This window comes from Triticum aestivum, chromosome 5B (genome assembly GCF_018294505.1).
Source record: "Triticum aestivum cultivar Chinese Spring chromosome 5B, IWGSC CS RefSeq v2.1, whole genome shotgun sequence".
Classification (NCBI taxonomy): Eukaryota; Viridiplantae; Streptophyta; class Magnoliopsida; order Poales; family Poaceae; genus Triticum; species Triticum aestivum.
In genome coordinates, this window is record NC_057807.1 from 533,097,528 (window position 1) to 533,122,327 (window position 24,800).

The 24,800-nt window shown below is 46.1% G+C and overlaps 1 protein-coding gene across 1 annotated transcript; it reads left to right on the forward strand.

The window, feature by feature from the left end:
* The first annotated feature begins 17,946 nt into the window (after positions 1–17,946).
* On the forward strand, positions 17,947–19,977 carry LOC123116784 (probable cytokinin riboside 5'-monophosphate phosphoribohydrolase LOGL9). Its single transcript, XM_044537691.1, has 6 exons — positions 17,947–18,377; positions 18,478–18,575; positions 18,764–18,794; positions 18,946–19,116; positions 19,195–19,338; positions 19,568–19,977. The coding sequence occupies exons 1-6, from the start codon at positions 17,961–17,963 to the stop codon at positions 19,673–19,675; spliced, it is 969 nt and encodes a 322-aa protein (XP_044393626.1). The 5' UTR covers positions 17,947–17,960; the 3' UTR covers positions 19,676–19,977.
* Positions 19,978–24,800: the final 4,823 nt, after the last annotated feature.

The window sequence follows — 24,800 nt, forward strand, 5'->3', positions numbered from 1 at the left end:
GTGGGGCTACGATATAGCCCCTAGGGGCACCGCGCTCTCAGAATTCGGGGCACGTATGTGCCTGACCGGGAAACGGTCCTTCGTCAAAGCGGAGGAATTCTAAACATTCTGGTAGTCGATCGAGTGGTTGACCAGTCTCTCGCTGTATCATGACAGTCAGTTTTTGGCTTTCTCTACTGAGGTGCTCGCCCGGCCGAACCGGGGCACAATCGCAGTAGTTCTCCTGGTGCCATGTTAGCCGATGATACGGAACGTAAGGCAGCAAAACACAGGAGCCGGGCAAACCCAACATTTGACCAAAGACATGATTCGGAGCTGATGCATATAAGGCCTAACTCGAGACGCCGAACACTCCCTGAGATGTTCGGTCTTTATGATGACGGGCAGATCAATGCCCTAAGCCCCTAGTGTCCAGGTACACGCAAGGTCCTCTGACGCAGCCGATGCCAAAACGTCAGCCTCCTCTCTGGTTATGATAAGAAACCAGGGGATGTATAGCAACAAGAGACAGTAAAAAAGGTTTACACAGGGTCTTAATCTGAAAAGAATCCTTGCAACGGGTCCCTGCTGCACGTCTGCGCCTGTGTCTCCGTTGTGCTGTATCCTGGACGGGTGTAACACGCTGTTCATCTGTAAAAGAGAGGAACTTAGTTTGAAAAGTAATTGTGAAAAAAATGAATTAAAAATCGAAATATGAATGAATGAATGAAGCTGAGCTTATATTAGCTCATACGCACAACCCCTTGTAAAGGGGTGTGCGGCTAGGGAGCCCCTAGCTTATTTTATGCCGGACTCGTCTAGCCGTGTCCGGGGTCTTGAACGACCTTTTAATGATATGATGCCGCGTGGACCGGGCATTTTAAGTGTAAGAGACGCGTAGTGTGGTATTGCGTTAAAGCGGACAAAAGCTTCATGTCCCAATAGTGCTTGATCGCTACTTTTGAATGGGGCGACATGAAAGATTAGCTTTTCGCGTCGGAAGTTGTCGGGTGACCCGAACACAACTTCTAGTAGTAAGGAGCCCGTGCACTTGGCATAGGGGCCTGGCGTCACTCCTTTGAAGGAAGTGCGGCTATGTCGAATTTTAGTAAGGTCTATCCCCAACTTGCAGATTGTGTCCGGATACAGCAGGTTTAAATCACTGCCGCCGTCCATCAGGACTTGTGTAAATTGTAGTCTGTCGATTATAGGATCCAATATCAGAGCAGTCCATCCTGCGTTTCGTATACTTATGGAATAGTCCAGGTGGTCGAAAGTAATTGGTTTTAACATCCAATCTCGAGGTTCCGCTGGGGTGGACCGTGCGATACCTACTTTGGGTGCCGCACTGTTGTTCTGTAATATCACATGAAGTGAGTTTACTGTTTTGACTTCTTGTGGGAAAGTCTTCTATTTTTCGGCGCTCTGCTGGTGGGGTTCGTCATCATCCTCGCTTGGCGCGTCGAGCCCCTTGTGTTCAGCATTGAGTCGACCGGACTGTTTGAAGACCCAACAATCTCGGTGGGTGTGGTTTGCAGGCCTTCCAGAGGTGCTGTGGATTTGACATATCCGATCCAAAATTTTGTTTAAGTTGGATAGCTCTTCACTGTTGTCCCTAAGAGGCAGTGCTTTGTTGTTTGGCCGCGAGCTTTTGAATCCGGCGTTGACCGCCATATTCTTTGGGCTTTTTTCTTTATTTCGGCGCTGGTCCTTTCTGCGCCGTGATTTTCCGTTTCCATCTCTGATCTCGGATGTACTCGGGTCGCTGGTGCTGCATCTTGCTAGCCAGCTGTCCTCCCATGCGCAAAAGCGGGTCATGAGGCTTGTTAGCGCGGCCATAGTTCTCGGCTTCTCTTGGCCGAGGTGTCTGGCGAGCCATTCATCTCGGACATTATGTTTAAAAGCTGCTAAGGCTTCGGCGTCCGGACAGTCGACTATTTGGTTCTTTTTGGTAAGAAACCTGTTCCAGAATTTGTGCGCTGACTCTCCGGGCTGTTGAGTTATGTGACTTAAATCGTCTGCATCCGGAGGTCGGACATAGGTCCCTTGAAAATTTGCTCTAAACGCATCCTCGAGCTCTTCCCAACTTCCAACAGTATTTTCTGGGAGGCTTTTGAGCCAATGCCGAGCTGGCCCTTTTAGCTTGAGGGGTAGGTATTTTATGGCGTGGAGATCATCTCCTCTAGCCATGTGTATGTGCAGTATGTAATCCTCAATCCAGACTCCGGAGTCTGTTGTTCCGTCGTATGCCTCTATGTTTACGGGTTTGAATCCCGCTGGAAATTCATGATCCAGCACCTCATCGGTGAAACATAGTGGGTGTGCGGCGCCCCTGTATTTAGGCGTGCCGTTATCTTCAAGCATGCGGCGTGTTGTGTTGCTTCCTGGGGCCCTCTTTTTTGACCCATAAATGGACCTGACCGGGCCATCTGTTTTGTGAGGATCGTGTGTCGTCTTGTGTGCGGCACCGCTTGTCACTTTTGGCCTGTCATCTAGTCGTCTATCTAGCCAGGCGGCCTCTTTGCTTTTTTACTGTGGGGGCTCTATGGCCTCCTCATCGAATTCTGGTAGCAGCTTGCGCTTCAGGTAGCTCTTTCTTTGGTGGCTATTGCCATATTTGTCCGCGGTCTTGAGTACTTTGCTCCACCTCATTCTGAGTATGTCTTCCGCTGTTTTGAGCTTCCGTTTTTCCTTTTTCAGACTTCTTGCAGTGGCGACAAGTCTTTTGTGAAGGTTCTTATGCTCCGGTGGTGTGTCCGGCGTGAGGTCGTCTGGACTGTTGTTTTTGCCAGGCATGGATTGATTATCCGATTCGTCCTGCTCGGATGGTTGCTTGGTTGCATGTTCGTCATCCACTGGTTTGCCCTGCTCTATTGCTGGGTCATTAGGGGTGCTGTTTTTGTCCAGGCGGGACTTAGGGCGGCGTCTGCGTCGCCGTTTTGGTTGTTTGTCGGCGGAATTATCCTTTGCCGTGTCCCGTTGTTCCTCGTTATCGCTTCCTTTTGGGGTGTCCACCATATATACATCATGGGTTGGGGTGGCCTTCCAGTGCTCGGTAGGCGCTGGTTCTTGGTAGTCTCCGGCATCGTCGTCCATACCGTCGATGTCTTCGGAGTCGTAGTCTAGCATTTCAGTTAAATCGTCGACAATGGCTACAAAGTGGGTGGTGGGTGGGCTTTGAATTTCTTCGTCGTCCGCATCCCAACCATCCTGACCGCAGTCCGGCCAGGGTTCTCCTGATAACGAGAGATGTTTTAGCGAATTCAGGATGTCGCCAAAGGGTGAGTGCTGAAAGATGTCCGCGGCGGTGAACTCCACGATCGGCGCCCAATCGGATTCGATTGGCAGGGGCGCGGGAGGTTCGGAGTCCGGCAAGGAGTCCGGCGGCTCGGACTCACGAGCTTTATAAGGGACAACGTCAGTATTCGGCTCCATCGCCGTGGAAGTTGCAGCTCCCGAGGCGGTGTCCAGCCACCTGTCCTCGATCTATGCGGTCGGCTCTGAACTATGGGTCAGAGCGGACTTGTGTGCGGCCGCCAGGGTGCTGTACAGCGGCAGAGCTAGATCATGCCCATCGTGACAGTGCGGCACGCTTGGCTGTGGCTCGACTCCATCGAAGATCAAGTCCCCGCGGATGTCAGCCGTGAAGTTTAGGCTTCCAAACCTGACCTGATGGCCAGGGGCGTAGCTTTCGATCTGCTCCAGATGGCCAAGTGAATTGGCCCGCAGTGCGAAGCCGCCGAACACGGAGATCTGTCCGGGGAGAAAAGTCTCACCCTGGACGGCGTTGTTGTTGATTGAAGAAGCCATCAAGCCTATCAGTGACGACACAGAGGAACTCTCAATGAAAGCACCAATGTCGGTGTCAAAACCGGCGGATCTCGGGTAGGGGGTCTCGAACTGTGCGTCTAGGCGGATGGTAACAGGAGACAAGGGACACGATGTTTTTACCCAGGTTCGGGCCCTCTCAATGGAGGTAAAACCCTACTCCTGCTTGATTGATATTGAGGATATGGGTAGTACAAGAGTGGATCTACCACGAGATCAAGGAGGCTAAACCCTAGAAGCTAGCCTATGGTATGATTGTTGTAATGGTTGTTCGTCCTACGGACTAAAACCCTCCGGTTTATATAGACACCGGAGAGGGCTAGGGTTACACAGAGTCGGTTACAATGGTAGGAGATCTACATATCCCTATCGCCAAGCTTGCCTTCCACGCCAAGGAAAGTCCCATCCGGACACGGGACGAAGTCTTCAATCTTGTATCTTCATAGTCTTGGAGTCCGGCTGACGATGATAGTCCGGCTGTCCGGACACCCCCTTGTCCAGGACTCCCTCAGCCGTGGTGAGGCGTTCCACGTCGATGGCCATGATCAACCTTTTGATGCTGACGCAACCCAAAGCTGGGATGGCCGTGGTACCTATCATGACTCTCAGTTCGGCGACCATGATGATGTTGATGAGGACGGCCATGGAAACTCGTGGCATGAAGATGATGACTTGTATTGTGAAGATGAGGAGGACGAGCTCGACATTTCGCAAGAGCCATTGTGTTTCATCTAAGAGCTCACCCAAAAGGCCGAAGCACAAAAGAGGAGAAAGAGCATTCGCACGGGATCATATAGCCAAGCCGAGGACACTTTGTTTTGCGGGAGTTGGAAGGAAATCGGCCAAGATCCAATCATAGGTGCCGAGAAAAAGGAATGGTCTTTTGGACAAGAGTTCACAAGAACTTGCATGAGCGAAGAAAGTTTGCCCCCTACCAATTCACAATCACTCGCGACATCAATTCAGTCCAAAAAAGGTGGGTATTCATCCAACAAGAATGCAACAAATATTGTGCCGCGCTTGAGAGCATCAAAGCCCATCCCCTGAGCGGCCTAGGCCTTGGTGACTTGGTATAAGTCCCTCTCTTTTCCATCATGCATCCATTCATGTTGGCATGCCATTTAAGTTTCATGCATTTTATGTCCTTTCATGTTGGTCGCATGTTTGATTGTGTAGGCATTCCAATCTTTGGAATCCTTCAAGGCCCGACACAAAGACAAGCCATTCACTCTCACGCATTGTTGGGTGCTCATCAAAGATTGCCCCAAGTTCAAGGACCAATACAATGCTCGAGGAAGAAGATAGGAGAGAAGGAGGCGGCGGCTGAGGCTGATGCGGGTGACGTGCTCAAGAGGCCGAGGTGCAAGACATGCTCGAAGTCCAACGAGAAGCTTGATCCGTCTTCTATAGCCTTGCAAGGAACTTTAGAGGATATGATGAGCCAAAAGGAATGCGAGAGGAGAGGAAGAGCAAAGGGAGGAAGGAGCAACTGAAGATATACCTAGATCTTCAAACGAAGAAGCTTGACATCGAGGAGGCCGCTCAACTCAAGAAGCTAGAGATCGAGGCCACCAATGCTGACACTAAAGCCAAGGAGGTGGCACTAGCGATCATGATCGTCGACAAGAACAACATGTCACCGAAGAGGAAGGCTTGGTTCATGAACGGCAGAAGGAGATGTTCGCTGGCGACGGCATGATCTAGGTGACACGACGGTCGCGATGGTGTTCCTTCTTGAAGGCTGGCTAGCGTGTCGGGTGATGGCTTTGTTGCCGGCGACAAAACTGTGTCCATTTTGAAGGCTGGCTCCTGTGCTGGCCACTGGCTTTCATACTGGCGTGAAACATGTCTTTTTGAAGGCTGGCTAGTGTGCCGCCACCTGGCTTTATTGCCGGCGTCGACTGTAGGCTCCCTGCTGTGTTGCCAGCCGGCGTGAACTAGTGCGAACCGTGGCCGCGGCTTAAATCCTTTGTTTCTCACTTTTACATGCACGTGGACAAGATGCGGCCGAAATGCGGCCGCGCGTTGGGTGCACAACGTACACATCCACGAACCCGGGCAGACATGGCCCCATGCCACACCCAAACGGACGAAATCCAGACAAAGCCGACATCCGTTTGGGGTCGCGTGCTGGAGTTGGCCTGAATGGGAGTGAGCGTTGATGACCGTCATGGCGAGCGTTGATGACCGTGCTTGGTTGCGTACTGTTGTGGCTGAGAGACATCACAATGGAGGTGACTTTGATTAGACATCCTAGGTCCTATGGCTTGGTTAGGTTCCTCAATTAGGTGTAGGTTTTGCGCAATGATGTTTTATACTACCCATAGTGGGAGTAACATAGGTAGTAACATCACACATATCTAGATAAAATAGATGATGTGGCAAGCAGTAAACGAAGAAAGAGAGGAAGGTGGTAACATAGCTAGTTAATAGTAGTATGAGTAACATCACACATATAAAGACAAGATGTGTTTATAGCCTAATAAATGAACTGTTGCATGTTACCACACATATGTTACTTCTCACTATAGGGGTAGTAACATAGACTAGTAACATAGGCCGGGGCTCACTATAGAGATTGACGTGGGCCGGGCTGACTCAAAATTTTGAAATCTGATAGCCCTAGATAGCAACTCCACATTGTGGTGCACCTGCTCCACTTGGAACTCTGAAAGGGCAAAAAAATAGTTGTTTAAGGCAAATATAACCAACATGTTTGGTGGGTGAAGCTTTAAGCGCCATGAAAGTTATCCAAAATTTGAACATTGGCTCGGCAAAGCATGAGAAGAATTCCTTTGGATTTGCAGAGTGATAGAGACTAAGCATGTGGTATTAGAAACTATAACCGGGGCGTAGTGGCCTAACATGGTATTGATCAAGAACTTGAGCCTCCACTAGCGGTACGGCATCATAGGTAGCTGAAGATGTACAAGGCGCACACAGCGTGCGCATTCCCAAGATTCTTCTGTCCTGAGTGGCATGCATGTGGAAGCTTGATGATGCTTGTGCTTCCGCTGCGGTTGTCATGGATGGGAACGTTGCTAGATTCGGGAAGCAGATTAGCACTCCAAGCTTCTTGAAGTCTCCCGTGAAGACGATGAGAGAGGCAACCCCAGCATTTTCAACAGTGAAAGAGAGGCGAGAGTCCTCCTCGTCGATGAGGTTATATAGGTGGTGATCTCCACCGAAGGGACAACACAGGATCATGGCCATAAGCTTGGCATTCATAGTGAATGTGAATTGGATGACTCTTGCATACATGCGGTAACCATGGCTGTTGGAGCAGGTGAGGGTGTGACATGAGAACAAAGTCGGTGCCAAGTAAGAGGCTTGAAGTCCATGCATGCAAAGATCTTCAGGAACATGAAGAAGTTGTGCAAGAGATTGGCATGAGTGGGTAGCAGACGAAGAGGGCTGAGCTACAGTTGAGACGTACGACCAAGGAATGAATAAAGGAGAAAACATAGTTTCGATGCCTTACACGAGATTGTGCAAGAATGATCTCTACAACCCTAGCCGAGGCAACTTGGAACCGGAACGCCAACAGTGAGATCGTGGTGACGAAGAAATCAGCAGCACAACCACCGATGGCAGACTGGAGTAGAGCAACGACAACAATGTCGTCAACGCAAGCAAAGTAGTCGAAGATAATGAATAGTGGGACGACGACGTGCAACTCTGGCGTGGTGATGTTGAGTCTGAGGGTGTAGCTGCAATCATCTTCAAACTCGAGGCCCATGGCACTCCCACAGCCGAGGATGCATCGTAGGGCTACTTGGCCTGATTTGACATATGTAGGGTCAAAGAAAGGGGATGCTAGAGGGCTGACAGAAGGAGCGTCTCGACATCCAGCGAGGTGAACACATGTATTAGGTCATTGGCTTGTGCATGGATGGTGTGAGTCGGGACAATGCCGTTGTAGCCGCCTACTTTGGGCTAGTAGGGGTTGACGGGGGTCGGGTGGAGGAGAGTTGATAGATACCGAACCTCGATGGCGAGATCCGATCTGTTGTTGCGGCCTGATCTTTCACGACACTTCTGAAGGAAATATGCCCTAGAGGCAATAATAAAGTTATTATTTATTTCCTTATATCATGATAAATGTTTATTATTCATGCTAGAATTGTATTAACCGGAAACATAATACATGTGTGAATACATAGACAAACATAGTGTCACTAGTATGCCTCTACTTGACTAGCTCGTTTATCAAAGATGGTTATGTTTCCTAGCCATGGACAAAAGAGCTGTCATTTGATTAACGGGATCACATCATTAGGAGAATGATGTGATTGACATGACCCATTCCGTTAGCCTAGCACTTGATTGTTTAGTATGTTGCTATTGCTTTCTTCATGACTTAAACATGTTCCTGTAACTATGAGATTATGCAACTCCCGTTTACCGGAGGAACACTTTGGGTACTACCAAACGTCACAACGTAACTGGGTGATTATAAAGGAGTACTACAGGTGTCTCCAAAGGTACATGTTGAGTTGGCGTATTTCGAGATTAGGTTTTGTCACTCCGATTGTCGGAGAGGTATCTCTGGGCCCTCTCGGTAATGCACATCACATAAGCCTTGCAAGCAATGCAACTAATGAGTTAGTTGCGAGATGATGTATTACGGAACGAGTAAAGAGACTTGCCGGTAACGAGATTGAACTAGGTATTGGATACCGACGATCGAATCTCGGGTAAGTAACATACCGATGACAAAGGGAACAATGTATGTTGTTATGCGGTTTGACCGATAAAGATCTTCGTAGAATATGTGGGAGCCAATATGGGCATCCAGGTCCCGCTATTGGTTATTGACCGGAAACGTGTCTCGGTCATGTCTACATAGTTCTCGAACCCGTAGGGTCCGCACGCTTAACGTTTCGATGACAGTTTTATTATGAGTTTATAAGTTTTGATGTACCGAAGTTTGTTCGGAGTCCCGGATGTGATCACGGACATGAAGAGGAGTCTCAGAATGGTTGAGACATAAAGATTGATATATTGGAAGCCTGTGTTTGGACATCGGAATGGTTCCGGGTGAAATCGGCATTTTACCGGAGTACCGGGAGGTTACCGGAACCCCCCGGGGGGTTAATGGGCCTACATGGGCCAAGAGGGAGAAGAGGAAGGAGCCAGGAGGGGGCCGCGCGCCTCTCCCCCTCCTAGTCCGAATAGGACAAGGGAAGGGGGCGGCGCCCCCCCCCCCTTTCCTTCCCCTCCTCCTCCTCTTTCCCCCTTCTCTCCTACTCCAACTTGGAAAAGGGGAGTCCTACTCGCGGTGGGAGTAGGACTCCCCCCCTTGGCGCGCCCCCTTAGGCCGGCGGCCTCCTCCCCCCTGGCTCCTTTATATACGGGGGTGGGGGGCACCCCATAGACACACAAGTTGATCTACGGATCGTTCCTTAACCGTGTGCGGTGCCCCCTTCCACCATATTCCACCTCGGTCATATCGTCGCGAAGCTTAGGCGAAGCCCTGCGCCGGTAGAACATCAACATCGTCACCACGCCGTCGTGCTGACGGAACTCATCTCCGGAGCCTTTGCTGGATCGGAGGGCCGGAGATCGTCATCGAGCTGAACGTGTGCTGAACTCGGAGGCCCCGTACGTTCGGTGCTTGGATCGGTCGGATCGTGAAGACGTACGACTACATCAACCGCGTTGTGCTAATGCTTCTGCTTACGGTCTACGAGGGTACGTGGACGAACACTCTCCCCTCTCGTTGCTATATCATCACCATGATCTTGCGTGTGCGTAGGAATTTTTTTGAAATTACTACATTCCCCAACAGTGGCATCCGAGCCTAGGTTTTATGCGTTGATGTTATATGCACGAGTAGAACACAAGTGAGTTGTGGGCGATACAAGTCATACTGCTTACCAGCATGTCATACTTTGGTTCGGCGGTATTGTGAGATGAAGCGGCCCGGACCGACATTACGCGTATGCTTACGCGAGACTGGTTTCACCGTTGCGAGCACTCGTGCTTAAAGGTGGCTGGCGGGTGTCTGTCTCTCTCACTTTAGCTGAATCGAGTGTGGCTACGCCCGGTCCTTGCGAAGGTTAAAACATCACCAACTTGACGAACTATCGTTGTGGTTTTGATGCGTAGGTAAGAACGGTTCTTGCTAAGCCCGTAGCAGCCACGTAAAACTTGCAACAACAAAGTAGAGGACGTCTAACTTGTTTTTGCAGGGCATGTTGTGATGTGATATGGTCAAGACGTGATGAGATATAAGTTGTTGTATGAGATGATCATGTTTTGTTGAAGTTATCGGCAACTGGCAGAAGCCCTATGGTTGTCTCTTTGTTGCATAAGATGCAAGTGCCAAATAATTGCTTTACTTTATCGTTGTGCGATAGCAATAGTTGCAAGAGCAATAGTTGGCAAGACGACCATGTGACGACACATTGATATAGATCAAGATGATGAAGATCATGGTGTCGTGTCGGTGATGATAGAGATCATGACAGTACTTTGGAGATGGAGATCAAAGGCAAGATGATCATGGCCATATCATGTCACATATTTTGATTGCATATGATGTTTATCTGTTATACATCTTATTCTGTTTTGTTTGACGGTAGCATTTTAAGATGATCTCTCACTAATTATCAAGAAGTGTTCTCCCTGAGTATGCACCGTTGCGAAAGTTCTTCGTGCTGAGACACCACGTGATGATCGGGTGTGATAGGCTCTACGTTCAAATACAACGGGTGCAAAACAGTTGCACACGCGGAATACTCAGGTTAAACTTGACGAGCCTAGCATATACAGATATGGCCTCGGAACATGGAGACCGAAAGGTCGAGCGTGAATCATATAGTAGATATGATCAGCATAGTGATGTTCACCATTGAAAACTACTCCATCTCACGTGATGATCGGACATGGTTTGGTTGATTTGGATCACGTGATCACTTAGATGACCAGAGAGATGTCTGTCTAAGTGGGAGTTCTTAAGTAATATGATTAATTGAACTTAAATTTATCATGAACTTAGTCCTGGTAGTATTTTGCAAATTATGTTGTAGATCAATAGCTCGCGTTGTTGCTTTCATATGTTCATTTTGATATGTTCCTAGAGAAAACTGTGTTGAAAGATGTTAGTAGCAATGATGCGGATTGGATCCGTGATCTGAGGTTTATCCTCATTGCTGCACAGAAGAATTATGTCCTTGATGCACCGCTAGGTGACAAACCTATTGCAGGAGCAGATGCAGACGTTATGAACGTTTGGCTAGCTCAATATGATGACTACTTGATAGTTTAGTGCACCATGCTTAACGGCTTAGAATCGGGACTTCAAAGATGTTTTGAACATCATGGACCATATGAGATGTTCCAGGAATTGAAGTTAATATTTCAAGCAAATACCCGAGTAGAGAGATATGAAGTCTCCAACAAGTTCTATAGCTAAAAGATGGAGGAGAATCGCTCAACTAGTGAGCATGTGCTCAAATTATCTGGGTACTTCAATCGCTTAAATCAAGTGGGAGTTAATCTTCCAGATAAGATAGTGATTGACAGAATTCTCTAGTCACCATCACCAAGTTAGTAGAACTTCGTGATGAACTATAGTATGCAAGGGATGACGAAAACGATTCCCGAGCTCTTCGTGATGTTGAAATCGACGAAGGTAGAAATCAAGAAAGAGCATCAAGTGTTGATGATTGACACGACCACTAGTTTCAAGAAAAGGGCAAAGGGAAAGAAAGGGAACTTCAAATGGAAAGAGAAGCAAGTTGTCACTCCTGCGAAGAAGCCCAAAGCTGGACCATAGCCTGAAACTAAGTGCTTACACTGCAAAGGAAATAGTCACTGGAAGTGGAAATGCCCTGAATATTTGGTAGATAAGAAGGATGGCAAAGTGAACAAGGGTATATTTGATATACAGGTTATTAATGTGTGCCTTGCTAGTGTTTATAGTAGCCCCTGAGTATTTGATACTTGTTCGGTTGCTAAGATTAGTAACTCGAAACAGGAGTTACAGAATAAACAGAGACTAGTTAAAGGGGAAGTGACGATGAGTGTTGGAAGTAGTTCCAAGATTGATATGATCATCATCGCACAATCCCTATACTTTCGGGATTAGTGTTAAACCTAAATAAATGTTATTTAGCGTTTGCGTTGAGCATGAATATGATTTGATCATGTTTATTGCAATAGGGTTATTCATTTAAAATCAGAGAATAATTGTTGTTCTGTTTACATGAATAAAATCTTCAATGGTCATACACCCAATGAAAATAGTTTATTGGATCTTGATCGTAGTGATACACATATTCGTAATATTGATGCCAAAAGATGCAAAGTTAATAATGATAGTGCAACTTATTTGTGGCACTGCTGTTTGGGTCATATCGGTGTAAAGCGCATGAAGAAACTCCATAAAGATGGATTTTCGGAATCACTTGGTTATGAATCATTTGATGCTTGTGAACCGTGTCTTTTGGCCAAAATGACTAAAACTCCGTTCTTCGGAACAATGGAACGAGCAACAAACTTGTTGGAAATAATACATACTGATGTATGCGATCCAATGAGTATTGATGCTCGTGGCAAGTATCGTTATTTTCTGACCTTCACAAGATGATTTGAGCAGATATGGGTATATCTACTTGATGAAACATAAGTCTGAAATAGTTGAAAGGTTCAAAGAATTTCAGAGTGAAGTGGAAAAATCATCGTAACAAGAAAATAAAGTTTATGCGATCTGATCGCGGAGACGAATATTTGAGTTACGAGTTTGGTCTTCAATTAAAACAATGTGAAATAGTTTCACAGTTCACGCCACCTGGAACACCACAACGTTATGGTGTGTCCGAACGTCGTAACCGCACTTTATTGGATATGGTGCGATCTATGATGTCTCTTACTGATTTACCAATATTGTTTTGGGGTTATGCATTAGAGACAGCTGCATTCACGTTAAAAGGGCACCATCTAAATCCGTTGAGACGACACCGTATGAACTATGGTTTAGCAGTAAACCTAAGCTGTCGTTTCTTAAAGTTTGGGTTGCGATGCTTATGTGAAAAAGTTTCATCCTGATAAGCTCAAACCCAAATCGGAGAAGTGCGTCTTCATAGAATACCCAAAGGAAACAGTTGGGTAATCCTTCTATCACAGATCCGAAGGCAAAACATTCGTTGCTAAAAATGGATCCTTTCTAGAGAAGGAGTTTCTCTCGAAAGAAGTGAGTGGGAGGAAAGTAGAGCTTGATAAGGTAATTTGTACCTTCTCCCGAATTGGAAAGTAGTTCATCACAGAAATCATTTCCAGTGATTCCTACACCAATTACTGAGGAAGCTAATGATGATGATCATGAAACTTCAGATCAAGTTACTACAAAACCTCGTAGGTCTTACAGAGTACGATCTGCACCAGAATGGTACGGTAATCCTGTTCTGGAAGTCATGTTACTAGACCATGATGAACCTACGAACTATGAGGAAGCGATGATGAGCCTAGATTCCACGAAATGGCTTGAGGCCATAAAATCTGAGATGAGATCCATCTATGAGAACAAAGTATGGACTTTGATTGACTTGCTCGATGATCAGCAAGCCATGTTAAATAAATGGATCTTCAAGAGGAAGACGGACACTGATAGCAGTATTACTATATACTAAGCTCGACTTGTTGCGAAAGGTTTTCGACAAGTTCAAGGTGTTGAATACGATGAGATTTTCTCACTCATATCGATGCTTAAGTCTGTCCGAATCATGTTAGCAATTGCCACATTTTATGAAATCTGGCAAAAGGATGTCAAAACTGCATTCCTTAATGGATTTATTAAAGAAGAGTTGTATATGATGCAACCAGAAGGTTTTGTCAATCCTAAAGGTGCTAACAAAATGTGCAAGCTCCAGCGATCCATCTATCGACTGGTGCAAGCATCTCAGAGTTGGAATATACGCTTTGATAAGTTGATCAAAGCATATAGTTTTGTACAGACTTACGGTGAAGCCTGTATTTACAAGAAAGTGAGTGGGAGCACTACAGCATTTCTGATAAGTATATGCGAACGACATATTGTTGATCGGAAATAATGTAGAATTATTCTGCAAAGCATAAAGGAGTGTTTTTGAAGGAATCTTTAAAAGAAAGACCTCGGTAAAAGCTACTTACATATTGAACATCAAGATCTATTGAGATAGATCAAGATGCTTTATAAGATTTTCAATGAGTACATACCTTGGCAAGATTTTGAAATAGTTCAAGATGGAACAGTCAAAGAAAGAGTTCTTGCCTGTGTTGCAAAGGTGTGAAATTGAGTAAGACTCAAATCCCGACCACGGCAGAAAATAGAAAAGAGAATGAAAGTCATTCCCTATGCCTCAGTCATAGGTTCTATAAAGTATGCTATGTTATGTACCAGACCTATTGTATATCTTGCTCTGAATTTGGCAAGGGAGTACAATAGTGATCTAGGAGTAGATCACTGGACATTGGTCAAGAATATCCTTAGTGGGGACTAAGGAAATATTTCTCGATTATGGAGGTGATAAAAGAGCCCGTCGTAAAGAGTTACATTGGTGCAAGCTTTCACACCAATCCAGATGACTCTAAGTCTCAATCTGGATACATATTGAAAGTGGGAGCAATTAGCTAGAGTAGCTCCGCGAAGAGCATTGTAGACATAGAATATTTGCAAAGTACATACGGCTCTGAATATGACAGACCCGTTGACTAAACTTCTCTCACAAGCAAAACATGATCATACCTTAGTACTCTTTGGGTGTTAATCACATAGCGATGTGAACAAACCCTTTGGGTGTTGATCACATGATGATGTGAACTATGGGTATTAATCACATACAGATGTGAATATTGGTGTTAAATCACATGGCAATGTGAACTAGATTATTGACTCTAGTGCAAGTGGGAGACTGAAGGAAATATGCCCTAGAGGCAATAATAAAGTTATTATTTATTTCCTTATATCATGATAAATGTTTATTATTCATGCTAGAATTGTATTAACCGGAAACATAATACATGTGTGAATACATAGACAAACATAGTGTCACTAGTATGCCTCTACTTGACTAGCTCGTTTATCAAAGATGGTTATGTTTCCTAGCCATGGACAAAAGAGTTGTCATTTGATTAACGGGATCACATCATTAGGAGAATGATGTGATTGACATGACCCATTCCGTTAGCCTAGCACTTGATCGTTTAGTATGTTGCTATTGCTTTCTTCATGACTTATACATGTTCCTGTAACTATGAGATTATGCAACTCCCGTTTACCGGAGGAACACTTTGGGTACTACCAAACGTCACAACGTAACTGGGTGATTATAAAGGAGTACTACAGGTGTCTCCAAAGGTACATGTTGAGTTGGCGTATTTCGAGATTAGGTTTTGTCACTCCGATTGTCGGAGAGGTATCTCTAGGCCCTCTCGGTAATGCACATCACATAAGCCTTGCAAGCAATGCAACTAATGAGTTAGTTGTGAGATGATGTATTACGGAACGAGTAAAGAGACTTGCCGGTAACGAGATTGAACTAGGTATTGGATACCGACGATCGAATCTCGGGTAAGTAACATACCGATGACAAAGGGAACAACGTATGTTGTTATGCGGTTTGACCAATAAAGATCTTCGTAGAATATGTGGGAGCCAATATGGGCATCCAGGTCCCGCTATTGGTTATTGACTGGAAACGTGTCTCGGTTATGTCTACATAGTTCTCGAACCCGTAGGGTCCGCACGCTTAACGTTTCGATGACAGTTTATTTATGAGTTTATAAGTTTTGATGTACCGAAGTTTGTTCGGAGTCCCGGATGTGATCACGGACATGACGAGGAGTCTCAGAATGGTCGAGACATAAAGATTGATATATTGGAAGCCTGTGTTTGGACATCGGAATGGTTCCGGGTGAAATCGGCATTTTACCGGAGTACCGGGAGGTTACCGGAACCCCCCGGGGGGTTAATGGGCCTACATGGGCCAAGAGGGAGAAGAGGAAGGAGCCAGGAGGGGGCCGCGCGCCCCTCCCCCTCCTAGTCCGAATAGGACAAGGGAAGGGGGGCGGCGCCCCCCCTTTCCTTCCCCTCCTCCTCCTCTTTCCCCCTTCTCTCCTACTCCAACTTGGAAATGGGGAGTCCTACTCCCGGTGGGAGTAGGACTCCCCCCTTGGCGCGCCCCCTTAGGCCGGCGGCCTCCTCCCCCCTGGCTCCTTTATATACGGGGGCGGGGGGCACCCCATAGACACACAAGTTGATCTACGGATCGTTCCTTAGCCGTGTGCGGTGCCCCCTTCCACCATATTCCACCTCGGTCATATCGTCGCGAAGCTTAGGCGAAGCCCTGCGCCGGTAGAACATCAACATCGTCACCACGCCGTCGTGCTGATGGAACTCATCTCCGGAGCCTTTGCTGGATCGGAGGGCCGGAGATCGTCATCGAGCTGAACGTGTGCTGAACTCGGAGGCCCCGTACGTTCGGTGCTTGGATCGGTCGGATCGTGAAGACGTACGACTACATCAACCGCGTTGTGCTAACGCTTCCGCTTACGGTCTACGAGGGTACGTGGACGAACACTCTCCCCTCTCGTTGCTATATCATCACCATGATCTTGCGTGTGCGTAGGAAATTTTTTGAAATTACTACGTTCCCCAACAACTTCATCACCACCAGTAGCAACCTCTCGCCCGCGCACGCGATGTACACGAAGTAGAGGGTTTGAATCTTGCGGCCCAGCACAAGAAAACCAATCTCGACGAAGGTACTTACGCGCAAAACAATTTTCAAAAAGAGAAATCGCAACACAAAGGTTTTCTAAAGATCCCTACAAAACTTGATACGGGTGTCTAACATGAAAAACACATCGTGTTTATTTCATAAAAAATAACCTCTAAATCAAAGGAAAAACAAACTTGTCCTACCAAAAGATAACAACCGACTTGATTTAATCTAAGGAAACAAAAATAACGATGACTTGTTTGGTTGGTGATGAGGCTTCTCGTGTAGTCTGCAGGTGGACCCCACCCGGTTCCTTTCAAAGAATGCAAATCTTTAATCTTCATGTACGTCACGGAGTACAATTCCTGATCGGGTGGCCGCACCTGATGGAACCTGTATTTGGTCAGGACTCTTTCCTGTATTGTAGCTACGTAATGGACAAATTTCCCATGCATGCACGTGACCTTGCTTATCTCTGTCGCATCAATGTTGCATGCAGATTCTTTTGTTTGCTCAATTCTAGTTCTACACGTTATTGGTTGCATGCATACTCCCTCCGTCCCAAAATTCTTATCTTAGATTTGTCTAGATACGGATGTATCTAACACTAAAACGTAACTAGATACATCAGTATGTAGACAAATCTAAGACAAGAATTTTGGGACGGAAGGAGTACATAACTTGGTAACATGTGGCTACCTCGTTCCTTGACGTGCATAATCTTGCTCTCATCAGTACAATGCAAATTAGCAATCTGGCTCGAGACAAAGTATTGTTCCGCATCTCCGTAGATGATAGGCAGGTACCTTGATATATATGGTGCATATACATCCTTAGGATAAGGTGAAATAACAGTAACGCCGGTAGTGACAGAGAACACGGTCGTATCAAGAGTCATCGCCCTATGATGAGTGGTTAACTGGTGATTGGTGTCCTTGGTAATGTCCAACAATGCACTCTCTCTGTTTCTAAATATAAGTCTTTTTATGAATTTCAATAAAAACTATATACAGATGTATATAGACATAATTTTAGAGTGCAGATTCACTCATTTTGCTTCATATGTAGTCCGCATTGAAATGTCCGAAGAGACTTACATTTAGGAATGGAGGGAGTAGATTTTATGGCATTCACTTATATTCTACAAATCAAATGTACGGTACAAGGTTGACTCAAAACACAAGGAGACCTAATAAACCCGGCCGGAGGTTACAGAGATTACAAATCCTCACAACTGACATGACAAAGTCTCTAATTTGGTCGTCTTTTTCTTCTGAAATTTGACCTGGGAATGAAATTACGATAGAATTAAGATATATCCTAATAACTCTAGTTGACAGGCATAGCATGGGCATGGCACCATCTATATATGGAGCAGTTCCACATATTGGTTAGAACTGGATGGATGGACCAGTACGCACTGCACGCCCGGCCGGTCTAGAATGATCAATGACCCCGCGATCATGCCCGGTCGATCAGAGAGTTAACTGTGGTAAAAGAAACACTTGTACTCCTCCAGTTGGTAGTGTGCCATCCATCACGAACTCCCGTTCCCTTGCGCTCCCATGCCATGATATATACCCATCGACACCCGCCACCAGCAGTCCACAGTCCACACGGGAGAGCGCACGACACCGCCCGGTACGTACGGCAGTCGGCAACCAAGGAGTCATGCAGGGCGGCGGCGGAGGGATGGAGGAGACAGCGGCGGCCAAGAACCGCAGCGGCGGTGTTGGTGAGGGCGCCGTCGTGGAGGTGGAGGTGGAGGAGGGGCCTCGGTTCCGGCGGGTGTGCGTGTTCTGCGGGAGCAGCTCCGGGAAGCGCAGCAGCTACCGCGACGCCGCCGTCGAGCTGGGCAGGGAGCTGGTACGTAATCGCTCGAGTTAATTGCACACGTTTTGTGCATGATGATTAGTTAGTTAGTTTGTTTGTTATTAAGCATGTTGCACATGCGTGTGGGCTGCAGGTTGCTCGTGGGATGGGTCTGGTGTACGGCGGGGGCAGCCTGGGGCTCATGGGGGAGGTCTCCGAGTCCGTCCACAAGGCCGGCGGCCACGTCATCGGGTGAGTCAGACACTTGCATTATTGTCCATCGCCTGGTTTCTTTTCTCTCTTTCGCTTCATTTACTAATAGTAGTACTGTAGCCACCTTTCTGTGGACACTGAAGTTTCTCCGACTGGCCTAATTAACAGTATCCATGTCCAATTAAGTTGCTCACGGCAATCGCGTTCTGCTTTTCTTTGATGTGCAGCGTCATACCCACCGCTCTCATGGGCAAGGAGGTACGATCGACGTCTGGACACCCGACCACAACCACAGGAACGATGCATGCATGTTAATTACATATTTTGCAGTATCCTTGGGGAGTAGCAGTAGCTTGTACTAGTACTAATTAAGTAATCCATGCATGCATGCAAAATGGACTGATGTTAGATCACCGGGGAGACGGTGGGGGAGGTGGTGGCGGTGTCGGGGATGCACGAGCGGAAGGCGGCCATGGCGCGCAACGCCGACGCCTTCATCGCGCTGCCCGGCGGCTACGGCACCCTGGACGAGCTGCTGGAGGTCATCACCTGGGCGCAGCTCGGCATCCACACCAAGCCAGTTAAGCTCATGAAATCACTGGTTTTAGCTGCTGCAGTTACTTACTTAGTTAGCTCTGCTAATGGCGGAATGGTGTAGGTGGGGCTGCTGAACGTGGAGGGGTACTACGACTTCCTGCTGGCCTTCATCGACAAGGCGGTGGACGACGGCTTCATCCGGCCCGCCCACCTTCACATCTTCGTCAGCGCGTCCGACGCCAGGGACCTCGTCCGCAAGCTCGAGGTACGTACTGTTAACCGCAAAATAAAAAAAATACTGCATGCATGACTAGCTAGCTGGGTCTCCGTTCGTTTCCCGTGTGCTGTGTCACGACGGCATCAGCGAGCTAGATAGCTGCCTCTACTCTTTGATTACTGATTAGTAGTCGTCCTAGCTAGCTAGCGTGTCGAGCTGAAAAGTTTCCACGATTGTTCAGTACGTAACGGTTGACGCTAATTCGTTTGGGTCGCAGGAGTACGTGGCGGTGGAGGAAGACGACCCGGCGGCGCCCAAGCTGCGGTGGGAGATCGGGAAGGTCGGCTACAACGCCACGCCCGCTGATCGATCTACACTTAATTAATTACGCTAGTCACCTACTCTCTCATTTTACCACGCTTTAGCTCCTGTCCGTATCTCTAGCTCGTCAGAGTTTTACCAATGTGAGCATGAATTATATATCACAAAAGGCTATTCCATTATAAAATAGAACAATTGAAATTTCTAATGGTATCATCATTGTAATAATCGCCGCAAAAGTAACCACTATTGTAATATTAGTATATAACTCCTATAATGTTCATCAAATCGTCTATCTAGGATACACGATGGCCTAATAAACCAGAAAAGAGGAAGCACTTAATCATTTTGTGTAGTACTATTGCTGTATAAGACCAATAGATTACTGGTCCGCTTGTGCTTAATCAATTAATTAGTTTAGCACTACCACTATTGCACGTACGGCATGCATGCATGTACGAGCGCAGGAGCGGGGATGTTCCTCTTTGGTGTTGGTGCATGCATGCATGCATGCATCGCGATCGCGTGTTAAACGACGATCAGGTTCCAGTTTGTGCTTGCTAACAGTCGGACGGTTGGTTGGTTGACTCCTATTGGCTGACGTACGGAAATGTGTTCTGTATCTACTTTGATGATGTATATATACCTGGCTGGAACGGTGGTGTGCATGGTACATGCCATAACTAATCTTTTAAATATATGTCTAGCTTAATTCATGCAATTCAGTTATTTTCTTTCTTTTTATTTGACGGGGTATTTGTGCAGTGAATTAGTGTTTGCTAGTTTGACCTTGTACCAGCTTTCGATCCCGTTAGGAGACTTTCTTCCTTTTTTGTCTTCTCCATATTAATCTCTACCGCCATATTTTGTTCCATCCATAGTGCTATATCCATGGCTTGCGCTCATATATTGCGTGGGGGTTGAAAGAGTTGAAGGGTATTAAAAAGTATGAACCAATTGCTCGGCTTGTCATCGGGGTTGTAAATGATAAATACTTTGTGTTAAGAAGATGGAGCATGACAAGGCCATATGATTTTGTAGGGATAGTGTTCTTTAGCATTTTTATTTTGATTGTTTGTTGGTATGCCTAAGTATTGTTGTCTTTATGTCAAATTATAGACTATTGATTTGAATCATTCAGATCTAAATGTTCGTTCCATGAAAGAAAGATTACATGATAGACATGTTAGGTTGCATTCCACATTAAAAATTATCTTTTTTATCATTTACCTACTCGAGGACGAGTAGGAATTAAGCTTGGGGATGCTTGATATGTCTCCAAAGTATCTAAATTTTTTTATTGTTCCATGCTATTATAGAATCAATCTTGGATGTTTTATATGCAATTATATATAAATTTTTGGGAATAACCTATTAACCTAGTGCCTAGTGCCAGTTGCTATTTTTTTGGCTTTTTAGAAAATCAATACCAAATGAAGTCCAAACAAAGAAAAAACTTTGAATTAATTTTTTTCTGGGCCAGAAGGGGCCGTAGAAGGTTCGCAGAAGACCAGAAGAGTCACGAGGGAGCGACAAAGCTCGCTAGGTGCACCCCGGGGGTGCAAGCTTGTGGGCCTCTCGTGTCACCACTTGACCTAATTCCACCTCTATAAATTCCCAAATATTCCCAATACATCAGAGATCCACCCAAAATACTTTTTTCGCCGCCACAAATTTCTGTTCTTCCATGATCCCATCTGGAGGCCTTTTCTGGTACTCTGCCGGAGGGGAATCGATCATGGAGGGCTTCTACATCAACGTTGTTGACCTTCCTATGATGTGTGAGTAGTTTACCATAGACCTACATGTCCTAGCTAGTAGCTAGATGGTTCTCCTCGATGTTCTTGGAATTCTATTCGATGTAATCTTCTTTTGCGGTGTTTTTGTTGGGATCCGATGAATAGTGGATTTATGATCAGATTATTCATGAATATTAATTGAGTCTTCTCTAGATTCTTTTATGCATGATTATCATAACATTTTATTTCTCTCTGATCTGTCAGTTTAGTTTGGCCAACTAGATCAATTTTTCTTGTAATGGGAGAGGTGCTTTGTCATGGGTTCAAACTTGCGGTGCTCAATCCCATTGATAGAAAGGGAGATGATACATATTTGTATTGTTGCGATTAAGGATAAAAAGATAGGGTTTATTCATATTGATTGGGTTTACTTTGTCTACATCATGTCATCTTGCTTAAGGCATCACTCTACTTTTATTAACTTACTAATACCCTAGATGCATGATGGACAGCGGTCGATGGGTGGAGCAATGGTAGTAGATGCATGAAGGAGACGGTCCACTTGTCACAGACGTTATTTCTATATACATGATCATTGCCATGAATATCGTGATAGCTACACACTTTTCTATCAATTGTCCAACAGTAATTTTTTTACTCACCATACTTTATGTGCTTGAGAGAGAAGACTCTAGTGAAAACTATGCCCCCTGGTCTACCTTTATCATATATAAAATCCAAAAATATCTTGCTGCAATTTTAATGTCGTTATTTTATTTCCAATTTATCTATTTGCCTACCACTACGAGATTTGATACTTGCAAATAAACGCCGAGGGGATTGACAACACCCTTGTTTGCGTTGGGTGCAAGTACTTGTTTTTGTGTCAAGGTGCTGCTAACGAGGTTCTGTGTGGTTCTCCTACTGGATTGGTAACCTTCGTTCTTAACTGAGGGAAATACGTATCTCTACTGTACTGCTTCACCCTTTCCTCTGCTAGACGATGAGTGACTCTTCATCTTCGCGTGGGCCAAAGAGGCCCATTTCATCCTTTTGTGGGGCGAAGAACGCTCTTCCTTCCTACAATGGCCGAAGAGTGAGTCTTCCTTCACCATGTGAACAAAGAGGCTATTGCCTACATTACCACACGCAAAATGACATCCCTTTGATCTGGAGCTCTCCTTGCTGAACCCTCGCGCCAACTCGACTGTATCATGACAAAAATCCATTCAGATGAAGAATAGTTTGAACTGTACATCATACAAAATGAATTCTGCCAATTAGCCTACACCGGCCGTCGCTAGCCCACATCACGCTCATTGAGAAATATTCCAAATACGTTCACACATCTACACGTCTAGATGTTGCCGACTTCATTAACATTGCCCCTTATCGTGTTTTATCACCGACCGTGCGCACTATGAATTCGAAAATTTCTCACCGAGCGCGATGTAGGTTGGCGATGGTCAGCGTAGATTGAAAGACGAAATTCGTCCTCCATAATCCATGGTTTAAGTTGTTCTTCATCTGAGTGGATTCTAGTAGTCGATGCGATCCTGGTGACGCGAAGGTTTGACTGAGAGGAGTTGTGGTGTATAGGACAGTGTGGATGTCCACTCTTTGTGCGTTGCGGGGTACAAAGACCCACTCTTGGGCTTTCCTGGGTACGAAGAATAATCTTCAATTCAAACAAGGACGAAAAGTGCCTCTTCGGCCCACGCGAGGACGAAGAGTCACTCTTCGGCCCAGCAGAGGACAACGGGGTGGATATTTGAAATTTACTAAATCCGAACTATAGTTTCGAAATTTCATAAAAAAATAATACTTTAAAAAAATCCGTGAAGCCCTCTTCTATCTTCTTTGTTTTAGTGTTTACAGGTTTGGTCCTTGTGATCTACGACATCCTTCATCAGCGATGGTTGCTGCTCTAGTGCGCTGGCCATATGGGGTTTTAGCACGCTGACTTCCTGACTATCTACTACTACAAGGTTTGCCCGGCTCTATTGAGGGAGGGGCGATGACGGCTGCGCGCCTTCGGTTGGCTCCAGTGCGTGCAATTGTCGCTCGGTGGTCCATAAATATGGTTGTAATTTTTATTACCTGCGTTGTTTTTTGTACTGCCATGATGGGAAATGAATAGATTGAAAGTTAAAAAAAAATCAACGAAGCCCCACTACCAAACAATAATCATGCATGCCCCCAAACCCCACTACTATGGAGAGGACCAAACCACATGCGTACGTTGTTTTTTGCACCGATTTTTTCCAACCAGGCCCGCCTGGCTCATTAGACTAATTAATGCAGTCTGGCTGAATTGCTGCAGACTATCAAACAACCCCTCTTTATTTTTGGCTGGCTGTGTGTGCGCGTATGTTTGTCTAATCTGATGCACTGGAATAGTGGGGCTGTATTATTTTGTCGATCGATCTGCTCTGTGTTTATGTACACGTGCGTCTGCATTAATTAACTAACCGACTACTCGAGACCAAATTTGATGTTTTGACCCTTTAAAGTTTAGCAGGATCTGATCCCAGTTTTTTTTAAAAAAAAAATGATTTGATCCTTTTTCTACCACCGGCGTATATAACGGTAGGCCTTTGCAACATGCATACGACTTTTTTGCTGCTCCTCATCGCCGGGGGGAATCCTGTGTTCTGTATTGATCCTGTGCTGTGTGCTGAGCAGCAAGATGATGGCCTCCTGTGCGCAGCAAAGCCAGCCCTGTCCCTGCATGGACTTTTTAACAAAGTAATTTATTTAGTATGTGGTACTACAGTCAAGCTCTTTGACGGTAGGGCTGCACAGCGTACCCTGAAAGGTTCTGGTTATAGGATATTTTTCATGTTAAATAGAAATCACGGTGCAGTTAAATCGTACCGCCAAATCCTGTGATGGTAGACAGTTTTACCCTGGCGCCAAGCACTATACCAATAGAAAAAAGGGCCAAAACGGAATATCTTTTAAGACTAGGGTCAAATCTTGCTTAACTTCTTAAAAAGGGTCAAAACACCAAATTAGGCCTCTACTCGAAGGATCGTCCCCTCCAAGTCCTGAAGCAGCAACGTTGAGTACTCGGCTGCAAGCACCGACGCGACGGCCGGCGTGCTTGTTTGTTTCGGGATGGATTTCCCCTCCGCCCTTTACTTCTTCCGGCCGGCCGACGCCAGCCAGCTCTCTGCCTCTGTCTGCCTCCAGAGGTCTTTTGTTCAGCTTAGTTAGCCCTAGTACGGTTCTTAATTTCCTAGCTGGCCCCCCTTCGTTCTTCACTGCATCCTGCCGTGGCGGCAGCAGCTAGCAGCGCCGTGCCGTCGCCACATTACTTATACCCCACCACGCTCATAGCTACGTACATTCGCCATCGTGCAATCACTGCGAGCTCGACCTAGGCTAGCTAGAAAGATCTGGGTGGCAATCAGGGCCCCCAGTCCTATCGAATTCAGGCAGCCGGAC